Source organism: Aedes aegypti, chromosome 2 (assembly GCF_002204515.2).
Source record: "Aedes aegypti strain LVP_AGWG chromosome 2, AaegL5.0 Primary Assembly, whole genome shotgun sequence".
Lineage (NCBI taxonomy): Eukaryota > Metazoa > Arthropoda > Insecta > Diptera > Culicidae > Aedes > Aedes aegypti.
In genome coordinates this window covers 332,057,225-332,069,132 of record NC_035108.1, presented here as the reverse complement: position 1 = coordinate 332,069,132, position 11,908 = coordinate 332,057,225, and the positions used below count along the sequence as shown (strand labels likewise).

At 37.5% G+C, this 11,908-nt stretch overlaps 1 protein-coding gene and 1 long non-coding RNA gene across 2 annotated transcripts; both read right to left on the bottom strand.

Moving 5' to 3' along the window:
• Positions 1–2,111: 2,111 nt before the first annotated feature.
• On the bottom strand, positions 2,112–2,744 carry LOC5565516 (probable DNA-directed RNA polymerases I and III subunit RPAC2). Its single transcript, XM_001649821.2, has 3 exons — positions 2,612–2,744; positions 2,452–2,552; positions 2,112–2,387 (listed from the first exon to the last, which is right to left on the bottom strand). The coding sequence occupies exons 1-3, from the start codon at positions 2,627–2,629 to the stop codon at positions 2,195–2,197; spliced, it is 312 nt and encodes a 103-aa protein (XP_001649871.1). The 5' UTR covers positions 2,630–2,744; the 3' UTR covers positions 2,112–2,194.
• A 3,027-nt stretch (positions 2,745–5,771) lies between these two features.
• Positions 5,772–10,726, bottom strand: LOC110676791. The gene is made up of 2 exons (XR_002500722.1): positions 10,379–10,726; positions 5,772–7,198 (listed from the first exon to the last, which is right to left on the bottom strand). It is a non-coding gene; the product is annotated as an uncharacterized LOC110676791 (long non-coding RNA).
• Positions 10,727–11,908: the final 1,182 nt, after the last annotated feature.

Here is an 11,908-nt window from a genome sequence, read left to right as displayed (position 1 = left end):
AACCAACTGATTTTCTTTTATTCGAAATCGTGAGATAAATAAGCAACAATCATCAACGACGCGTACAAATTTCAATGACGGCCTACTTCGCCTTAAACAAACTTTTGCCCCATCGGTGGGGCTCGACACTTTTACGATAGACATACTTTATATAACCTTATGTTTACAGATAAATACACTCTAATTTTTCATCAAAAAATTGCCCAAAGCCCAAAAAAAAAAACGTTTTTTGCAAAACTAGATGAAAATGTGATATGTTGGTGACTTTTTTCGCACGATTTCGCTAAACTTGAAGATATTATGTGAATTTGGGGTAATTAGTAAATTTCTCTGCTAGATTATATGGGTCGAACTTTTAGCCCGCTGATTCGAACTTTTGCCACACTATGGGCCAAACATTTATTCCAAGCAATTATGTAGTATCCACCTCAAAGCATCCTTATGATGCATAAAAACGCCCTTACATAAAAAATTAAAGAAGATTTTATCCTTATTTATTTTCGTGCAATGAAAGTTTGATAAAAAATTCCCTGGGCTTGGAATTATATTTTCCAGAGAGCGATGAATTTTGATAATTGATCGCTGTTGTTAGTAGTTTTGATTAGATGTTGGGTGAATTTCAAAGCAATGGCAACCTTTTTATTACAAGTAATGATAATTACACAAATCCTAAGAACGAAAATTAATAGACGTCTTCGTTTTTAAAAGAATGATAGTTATATACATCGCATGTCCTTTATTTCGTTACTAAAAAGCGTTGCGTAGTGAATCATTACGCAACTAAAATGCGTTGCGTAATGAGTCATTATCTAACGCTTTTCAGTTAGGTAATAGATTCATACGACAATGCGGAAAAGTAGGCCATTCCATGGCGGGTTGGCATGACAAAAAACAACCTATTACAATGAGAAATTTCAAAAATCTTCTACATGATTTTTTTTAGAAATTCCATCTTGATTACTCATGGATGGATGGACATCTCGTCAAGATTTCAGGCAGAAGTTACTTCAAAGATATTCTGAGAAATTTGTCAAAAATATTCTGCATGATTCTTTCCATGTTCCTCCCAAGGCTTTTTTAAGAATTTACACATACAGTTAACTCTCCCTTACTCGATATTCTGTATCTCGATATCGAGTTAGGGAACCATAGTAAAAGTAGGTTTTCATGGCTACCTCGATGGTCCCTTGTATCGCATTTGCACTGATTTTGTGTTCTATTACTCGATACCTCCCTAACTCGATGGTCCCTTCAATATCGAGTTAGGGAGAGTTGACTGTATAATTTCTTCAAGGATTTCTTGAGAAATCCGCGTAGTCGCAACAACCGCGTAGTCGTAACAACAACATGTAGAAATTCCTGAAAACACGCTTAACGTACTTATATTTAAAAAAAAACACTGTGGAACAAACCTTCGTCGATTTAGAATATCGCCTAGAGTAACAACTGGAGAAATCGGTTGAAGGTTTAGTGAAAAATTCACTGGACGACATCTTGGCACTTTCCCTGTTAAAGTAATAGTGAGTAGTAGCATTAAAGTCTCAAGGATTTCCTGGAACTATTTCTGAAGAAATTCCTCTAATCATCCCTTGAAAGATTGCTGTAGAATTTCCAGGATAAATTCCTGAGAGAATTTCTAGCAAAATTGAAGTATGCAATTGATTCAGATGAAATCACTAGAATTATTTATGAAGCTGAAATTCATGAAGAACCTATGGGATGGTACACAAATTATGTCACGGTAAATTCCAACTTTTTTGAACCTCCCCCCCCCCTTTGTCACGTTTTTTGTATGAGTCCTCCGAGAATTTTGTAAGGCTTGTCACGCTTGGCTTGACCCCCTCCCCCCCTTGGAGCGTGACGTAATTTGTGCATGACCCCTATGGCATAAGCTTAAGAGTCTCTGAAGTTATCAATGGAGCCACTAGAACATTGCACCAAGCAGAAAAAGGAAAAAAAGTGACTAGAGACCATTTTGTTTGAAAAGCGACTTTAAATACGTTTCATTTAAAAAGAAAAAAACATCGGAAACTTGCATTCAAATAATAATCAAGTCTGTAAGATAAGAACATAAGTAACTGCCATTAAACTTGGAAGTTAAACAACTGAACTTTACATTTGAACCATGTATCCATCTCAATTCTCCTGTTGAACTATCTATCTTAACAATCTTAACTAAACAAAATTCATAATCCTAGTTACTGTGCTGATGCGCCGCCACGGCCCCTTCGAACGTCTCGATCGTGTGGTCGCACACCCGTTCCAAATCCTCCAGGCCGCGCTTCAGTATATCAATGGCTCGGACGTTTCTGGCAGCCTGGATCCGGAAGTGCATCTTGTTTTCCGCCGGATGGGGAACGGTGTAGCCACAGAAGTTTACGTCCGGACTGCAACAGAAGGAAGCACTTTGTAATTTCAGAGGAAGAGGAGCGGATTATAACAGTTACTTACTATTTACAGATGATGCTCTTGAGCACATTGCCCAGCGTGTGGCCTTCGTCTTCGAAAACAAACGTGCGCGAGTGCTCTCCGCTGTTTTCATCTCCGGCAAGCTGTTGGGGAAATGGTTCTTAGCGGCAATTTATTTTGTTGAAGATCGAAATCAACTCACCTCGGCTAGAATCGGCATTCTGTGAATAATTATCAGAGAATATTCGAATTTTGTACAAGGCACCGAATGTTGAGAAGAATTTTTGCGAGTTATGTTGACGAATTTTGGCAGACTCGCGTGTTTACTGCTACAGAGACTGGGAACGATACGGTGTGTTGCAACTCTCCAAAACAGTCCCAAACGCAAGCTTTTTGACATTAGCAGAGACACACTTGTACACGAAAAACTACACTGAACGAAAACTCCGGTCCTAGATTGAATGATTTGTAATTCAAACGCTTACAAAACTTCATATTCCTCATTTTGAATGACATTGAAAGAATATGATGCATCCACAGTATATTGAACAAAAATCATCCAATTCAGTTATGAATCTCAGATCATATTCTAATGACAAAAGGCAGATAATTGAATTATGATAACATGAATGAATAACATGCAGCTTATGACAGATTCTAATACCTACTATGTCCCATACCGAAAATCATTCAAATATTGTCTGAAATATCGAACGAAAAGAGAATGGTCATAAATATCAAATCATTCTGACAAATCCAAACGTAAATATGGCGGCGGCAACGTGGAACGCCTAACATTTCTGCTTGGATTTTACAGGTAATTACACTTTGAATCTAATATTATCCTTATTTGTAGCATTTAATTTAAAATTCCTTAAGGTACCTACCAACTACAATAGCTGACATCCAAGTGTTTTGGTTCGATGGAGCAAAGCTGTGAAACAAATTTATTTGCAAGGAGCCACATCAAACATCATGTTCGCTACATATAGCCATCTGTTCCTGAAAGCTGGAAATTGTTACCTTTGTGTAAATAAACATTAATGTACATAAACCAACAACGTACCGTAGTTATTAGTTTTTTTATTTGAATTCTTTTGAATTAAGAAATATTACGGAATTGGGGTCGTTTACATGTGTGTATGATAATCATTCAATCAGACGCATCTGCTTCGAGGATAAAAATCCTTCCAAGACTGGATGATTTTCATTCGGTATGATTTGTAAACAGATGATTTCCACGAAGATGAAAATCATCTTGATTGTGTCTGAAAATAGGTATGGGGCTAGGATGAAGCAATAATCATTCAATTCATGGCGGGAGTTTTCGTTCAGTGTAAAATGATAACTTTTGGTGTTTAATTCAGTCTTCCCCAACCCTAAGAATTTCGTTCACGCAAACAAATTTTGTTGTATAATCTACCGAATCCATGGTAGTATTAAGAACTGCACCAACGATTTTCAACCGACTACAAAAATCTGTTAAGTTTACTATAATCTGGTGAAAATCACTGAGCAGTGCAGTAAATTTGACTATGTCCATAGTAGCATCCAGTGATGCCACATACACAGATTTATCTGTAACTACACAGATTTTTTCCTGTTCTTGCCTACAGATATCTATGATGATAGATCACAGATTATTGAGATTAAAAAGATTTTTAAGAATTAAGAATATTTCACGAGTTTAAGACACGGTTTTGGAAGATATAAATCGGGTTAGGAAGATATAAATACCATTACAATTATTTACTGTGTCTATTTTTTCTCAAAAACTTAAGTATTTCATACTTAAGTTCGGCAGGAACTTCTTCAACTTTTTAAAAACTTTAATTCTAATTTACAACCACTTTATTCACTACACTATACCTCTACCACCGGTAGTTGATCAGACGCCTTCAGGAAAAAAGAGAACGAGCCACGCGGTCACTACCTTTTTATAATATAAATCTGCTGACTCGGCGGTTGACACCATCCACTATGTTATCCATGCATGTAAGTATCGCCATCCATCCGGTGTGTCAGTGTATGCGAATGACTACGTTTCGCTAACGGCTCCCCTTCTAGTTAGAAGCCGTCCTCGGCTTCCTCTATTGCTGCGGGATAAGCGGTATGCTTCTCGACTCAGGATGCGCCTCGGTTGAACTGCTATTTTCCTTGGTTCCTTCTCGCATGTTCGGTGCAAAGACTGTTTGGAAAATGAAAAGCTTGAAGACTATGGTTATGATTGTACCCAGTATGAAGACCAGTAACGTTGTTGCTGAAGCCGAAACTATCCACCCAAAGATGTTTAGTTTCCAATGTATATTTTCCGTTGTTAGGTTGAGGTGATCTATATGGTTCCGATGCTCTAAATGTAGTTCCTGTAAATGTTCCAACGGGATATGGTTTATCACATTGGTCGGATTTACCTTGATTGTGGTAACCGGTGTGAACGGTTGTATTTCCAGGTTAGTATATGTGTACTCCTCATCGTCCAGGTTTAACGTACAGTGTGAATGCTGAATGAGGTATGATCCACTAAGGAATCGGGTGGTTGAACAGTTGGACCTCAGGGTGATGTTGTCTCCGTGAATAACAATATTGCCATCGTTAACTTTTCGTATAATTTTATCTCCATAGATTCGTTCCATGGGGCAATCAGCTGTCTCTCCGGAGATTAGTTGTTGCATACATTCTGTGAGTGGTTCTAAATGGGTATTGGAACACACGAAGAGAGCTTTTAACTTAGAACATGGGCTTTGTGAGATGAATGAAGTTTTCCCTTTCAAGTAAAATGGTTTTGGTAAATGAATGCGGTAACCTTCTGCAATTACTGGTTCAACGAAGCTGAGTGTGTACGGTACGTTTTTGATTCTGGGTATTTTCAGTATGTATATGAATGTGTCTTTGTTGAACATTACGTAAGCACTGGCGATGTTCAAAATACTGTCAACCGAGTCAAGTCCAAAGCCATTGCCGTTGAGGATTCTTTGTATGGCTTCCAGTTCCCGTTCGTGAATGATGCGACTGTTTGGGATGCTGCTTCTCGCCAATGTAATGTATTCCTCGACAACTTCTAGGTAATACAATAGTTCATCAAGTTCGAATACAAAATTAAGTGAATCAAAGCTTTTAAATGTAACATTTTCTAATTTTTGCTCGTTATCTATCAGAAGATTGAAAGTTCTTGTAAGGTTTCTCATTCTTTTCTCGAATACATTATTAATGTGTATTTGATTATTATTTTCAGTTACTAAAGAATTGATTGTTGAGTTAATGACTTTCAAATCGTCCGCATCGGGACTGCCTGATACGTATTTCCACGCCCTACCGAGTGATTCCCATCTCTTGAATCTGTTTTGAGGTATAATTCTGTTGAACGTTAAGTGTATTTTATTTATCTTTTTTCTAATAACTTGATCGAAAAGTGAATTATTTAAATCAGAATTTTTAGTTACATAGTCAAACAAATCTATAGCATCTTTTATGGCTGTTAAATTTACGGGATGAATTACTCTGATATAACTGTTGCTAATCCTGGCCTGTCCGAGAGGTATGATTGCTATGGGATTATTAGTCAGGTCGTAAATGCGGATGTCTGTCCAAGCTGTAGATGTCCAGAATAGGAAACATAGTCTGAAATAAAGTCAGAAAAAGCAACATACCTCGTCAATCCCATTAGAGTTTTAATTTTTTCTTATGAATTTTGATGTCCGTTGTGTCGGTAATTGTTTTGTCATTCTGTTCCTTTACCTCGACCAGTCTATATCTATTGCTATATGGAGATGATTTGGCTTTAGTTTTGGCAAGAATTTCTTTGTTTTTGATGTCTTGATAGTCTTTGTCCGTTTCTACTAATTTTGAATTATGTCTGGTAGCTATTCTGGCAATATTGTCTTTGGCAGTTTGTATTATTTGTTGTTTCATCATGTTTATGTCCTTCAAGTCTAGTGAAGTCGAATTTCCGAAGATTATTTGTCTTGGTGTGAGATTCGTTGTCGTATGCTTTGCGTCGTTATACAGTGCTGTTATAAGTGAAAGTCCTTGGTACAGAGTTAGGTTATTGATTTTGCTTCGGTTTGCCATAAACATAAACATGTTATGGAACCTCTCGATGATGCCATTACTATTGCTGCTACTAGCATAGTGAACGGCAACACCGTTTTCTTCCAAAAAGGTTTTGAAATTTTGGCTCCGAAATGATGTAGCTTGATCACAAGTGATCAATTTTGGTATTCCAAACGTTTTGAAGTATTTAATGAGAGTTTCGATTAACTCTTCGCTTGTTTCGCTACTGATTTTGTAAAGTTGTGCAAATTTAAAAATGAATCGATGACTGTTAAGAACTTCTCTCCTTCCTTGACGTATACGTCTATAAAGATATTCTCTAAAGGTTTATCATATGTTCTTCGCGTGATTGGAATTTTAAATGGATGCCGTTCGTATTTGGCAAATTTACAGTGTTGGCAATTTTTCGCGAAGTTCTTAACAATCGATATCATATCCGGGAAAAAGACTGATTGACGAAGTTCTTCGTAATTAAGCTTCCAACTTCTATGGTTAAAGTTGTGCGTTTTACGACCAAATTCGTCTTGGTCTTTTTTGGTTATTAAATCTGGTAATTTCAGGTTGCAAAATTGAACTTTCATCCCTTTAAAATTGTCATTTATGATTTTGAAGCACGATTTTGCAACCGACGGATGGGCAAAGATTCCGTTTGTCATTCCGGGAGCTAAATATTTTTTTAAAATTTACAATAGCTGGTCCTCAGTGTATTCTTCCTGGTGAAATATGTGTCTGCTAAAACCTGAAAATACGGAATAAAATATGTGAGGGGATTTTTTCTTGTCTTGGGATATATGCATAATGAGTTGATTTTTGAATTTATTAATGATTTCCGGTCCGTAAATAGGATCGTTTTCGAAAAGCTCATTTTCAAGTACTGTTTGAAGATTCACTTCATCAACCCGTGGTATTCTGGACAATCCATCTGCTACCACGTTTTGTTTTCCTTTTTTATAAATTAACTCGAAATCGAACTGCTCTAGATACAATCGTTGGCGAGTTACTCGACCTGTAGCATCAGTCAGTTTGATTTCTTTGGTTAGCGGTTCATGATCTGTATAAATAGTAAATTTCTTACCATACAGATATGGCCGAAACTTTTTTGCTGCGAAATATATGGCCAAGAGCTCTTTTGCTGTAGCGGAGTACTTTTCCTCCGCTTTCGATAAGGTGCGCGAAAGGTACGCAATCGGTCTTTCGTGTCCATCTACCAATTGAGTTAAAACGGCTCCAATGGCGTAATTCGACGCGTCCGTTGTTAGAATAAACGGCTGATCGAAATCGGGATAGATTAATAGAAGTTTAGAGCTCATAATTTCCTTCAATTTTGCAAATGCTTCCTCATATTCCGGAGTAGAAACGATAAGTTTGTTTTTCCCCCGAAGCATACTAGTCATTGGTTTTGCAATTTGCGCAAAACCTGGTATAAAACGTCTATAATATGAAATAGTTCCTAAGAACGATTTAAGTTCTTTCGGTGTTTTCGGGAGAGGCCAATTTTCAACTGCCTCCACCTTTTTTGGGTTAGGTTTAACCCCTTCCGTGGTTACAACGTGTCCAAGGAATTCTACTTCCTTTCGAAGAAATTCCGACTTGTCACATTGTATTTTCAAATTTGCTTCTTTGAGAGTTTTCAAAACTTTCTGAATATCTATCATATGTTCTTCTAATGAACTAGAGAATATAATGATGTCGTCCATATAGACGAAACATCTTACTCCCAAGTGTTTACGTAACACAGAGTCCATGAGACGCTGGAATGTCGCGGGCGCATTCTTTAACCCGAACGGCATTCTCACGAATTCATATTTTCCATTATCAACATTAAATGCTGTCTTTCGAATGTCAGCTGGTTCTACCTCTATTTGATGGAATCCGCTGGCTAAATCAAGCACAGAAAAATATTGCGCCTTGCCTAAGCGATCTAGTATTTCACTTATCTCGGGTATTAAGTAACGATCCGCAGGCGTGACTTTATTTAATTTCCTATAGTCAACAACTATGCGGTACTTCTTCACACCTGAATTGTCTGCTTTCTTCGGGACGACCCAAATGGGGGAGGTCCAAGCAGAAGACGATTCTCGTATAATACCGGACTCTAACATTGTTTGTATATGGTCACTTACTATTTCTCTCAAATGGTATGGATATTTGTAGGTTCGCTGGTGGATCGGATTGCAGTCGGTAGTTTCAATTTTATGTTTTACTTGATGTGTGAAATCTAATTTTTGTCCTTCTTGATAAAAAATGCTTTTATATAGTTGTAGAGTCTTAGCTAAGAGTTTGACTTCTTCTCTGCTTAGGTGATCCGCTGGGAAGTTCAGTCGCGGACACGTTTCATGTTGATTAAGGAAATAGCGTTCATTTTCGAGCGGTTTAATTTCGTTCAGTTTAGCACGCTTGGTACTGAATAAATGCACTGTGGCACGATTATTTTTAGCTGCATATAAACCAGGTTGTAACGTAACACCGGTCGTTAGGTTTAACTCGTTCTCAATGAGAAATGTCCCATCGGAGGTGGTGCATATCTCAGCTAGCTCCTCCGTTTGTTCGTGGAAGTTCCATGAACGTGGATAATATTTTGAAAGTGGATACTGAATGTTTCTTATCAACAGTTGATGATTGCCTGAGTCTATTTTTGCTTTCATTGCTGCTAAGTTTTCGTAGCCAATGAGGCCGTCGAAATATTCATGAAATTTAAAAACGTGAAAAGGAAGCTTTTCATTGGATACTCTGGGGAAAATATTTATGTGGACCATTTTGTCGATGATAAATTTACCATTTTTGTTCGTTACTATTGCGGGCCGATCCGTTATTTTGGTCCTGTGCACATGTTCCGGACTAATGTAAGATTTATTTGCGCCCGTATCGATTAAGAATTTAAGCACTCCTTTATTTGTCTGGTAATTAATGTAAGGTATAAAATTGTTTACGTTGCTGCCTGCTGACGCTCTTCTTCTAAACAATTTGAATCATCACTATGCACTTCACTGTTTGTCACATTGTCATCGTTGTCGTCATCATCGTTGAAATCGTCGTATTCATTAGCCACGTCGATCTCGTTAGTATTGTATTCTGCCCGAGGTTTATGCTGTTGCACTTGTTTTTTATAAACAAATTTACTCACGTTTGGATTTGTTTTGCCGTTATTGTTATTATATGAGCCGCTGCTTTTAGGGTCGTTATGAGGTCTGGACTGTGAATGAAATTTAATAGGCTTCGTTCTAATTTCTGCGTTTTGATTTATGGATACGGCTTCGTATGCTTCTTCCAACGTATTTGGCTTCGATTGTCTTATTATGGAAGCTAAAGGCTCCCCAATGTTATCTAAATATCTAGTTACACTTAAAACATCTATAATTTGTCGAACGGATAGAGGATTCGACAACAAATTTGCTTTAAGTCTTGTGTTGATGTCTTTGCAATCGTTGTAAAACCTGAGGTGGCTTTTGTCACCTCGCCGTAAATTGAATAACGACAACACATTGGTCGCAAAGTCTCGGTGGTCACCATATTGTTCGATCAAAATTTGTTTGATACCATAGATGGTATCGGGATCGCCATTTGCGCATAGAATCGCGCGGGCATCTCCTTGTACTTTATTTTTTATTGCTCTTAAATACATAGAGCTTAGTGAGTCGGGCTGTCCATTCGCGCCCTTTATTTTGAACATGTCGTATAGCTCGTCCACTTCGCGTAGCCAGCTCGACAGTTCCTTCTTGTTGCCGGAAAATTCCGACAAATTTTTGATTGGATCGGGAATGCAGAATTTGCTGCTATTCCCGATCGTCATCAACGCTTTGAGCTGTTCAATTTCAGCTCGAAGCGCCTCCATTTCCGAAGCTCTGGTTTCAGGCATTTGTATAATACGAATTTTAAAAAGTATTGGTTTGAAAAATAGGATTAATTAGTTTCTACTTACAGTCTTGAAGTCTGCATCCGGGTTTTCTCGATCGTGCGGCGGGACTGTTTCCTCTATTTTAACACCTTCACGATCCCACTTCTGACACCACTTAAGTTCGGCAGGAACTTCTTCAACTTTTTAAAAACTTTAATTCTAATTTACAACCACTTTATTCACTACACTATACCTCTACCACCGGTAGTTGATCAGACGCCTTCAGGAAAAAAGAGAACGAGTCACGCGGTCACTACCTTTTTATAATATAAATCTGCTGACTCGGCGGTTGACACCATCCACTATGTTATCCATGCATGTAAGTATCGCCATCCATCCGGTGTGTCAGTGTATGCGAATGACTACGTTTCGCTAACGAATATTCTTAGAAACAATTTTGTACTTTTGACTTTTCTTTAGAAGAATAAGATTAAATTAAAAATTGTTGACATGCCAAAAACAGCCATACGTTTACAAAGGTACTTTTTTGATCTAAAAAATGAAAATTTTGGATATTTTTGCGACACAGATTTTTACCAAGATTTTTGGAGGTTGACTTAAGATAAAAAAGATTTTTTCAGCCAAAAACACAGATGAGAGTTAGAAAAAATGTGGCAACACTGGTAGCATCCACTAGAAAGCATTGTATTTCAATCCGTGACACCCACCGTACAACACAGTGTGGTCAAAAGTATGATGCTAAACTTCTCAAATCAAGAATTTTTCTAGTCAAAAATACTACAGCTCTGGTTAAATCAACAGAAGAAATTTTCTTGTGTAGTGATGTTAATTATGTTTTGGTAGAGTTAACAGATTAATGTAGTCGGTTGAAAATCGTTGGTGCAGTTCTTAATTTTACCATGGATTCAGTAGTTTCTACAATAAAATTCATTTCAGTGTTCCTGCAATACTGTTTAATTCATTATTATGCATCCGGTAGAAATCAAGACCAACAATTGGCTTGTTTAGGGGTATCCTGTTTTTACATATTCTGATTCTACGTTAAAAACTGAGTCAGAATCCAAAGTTTCATAATTTTCCGTGCGTTGGAACTATTTTTAAAACACGTTTGAATTTAGTATGGAAATCGCGTTTGAATCACCCCTCGGCAAATTTTACTCCGGGACGAGCTGTCATTATGTAAATGGAAATGTCATTGAGTCGACGGAATTAAATCTATTTTAATCATTTACTATATCAAAATTAAGATAATAAAGCGCAATGAAATCGTGTTACACTTGGAAAGCTGTGGTCTTTCGAGCAAGCTACAAAAAACTGCGAATTTTCCATCACTAACCAACCCAATTAAATATTTTTCGGGCCTCGTGCGACGCAGCTAAGGGATTATTCAAATATTACGTAACGCAAAATTTGCCAATTTTAGACCCCCTCCCTTCCCCACGTAACAGCTTTTGTATGGAAAATTTTAACTTTTTTATGGATCGTAACACTTATGCTTATTCTGCGCGGCGTGTGAGGTGAGACGACTCGAATGAGGTGACAATTGTCGACTCGCTTCCATTTGATTTGCATTAGTCGTCTCACGTCACTCGC

What these genes read in the sequence shown, in the direction of transcription:
- LOC5565516 (XM_001649821.2), bottom strand. An exon ending in AAGAGCATCATCTGTAAATA is followed by an intron (nt 2,388 to 2,451) that starts GTAAGTAACTGT and finishes CTTCTGTTGCAG; the next exon opens with TCCGGACGTAAACTTCTGTG.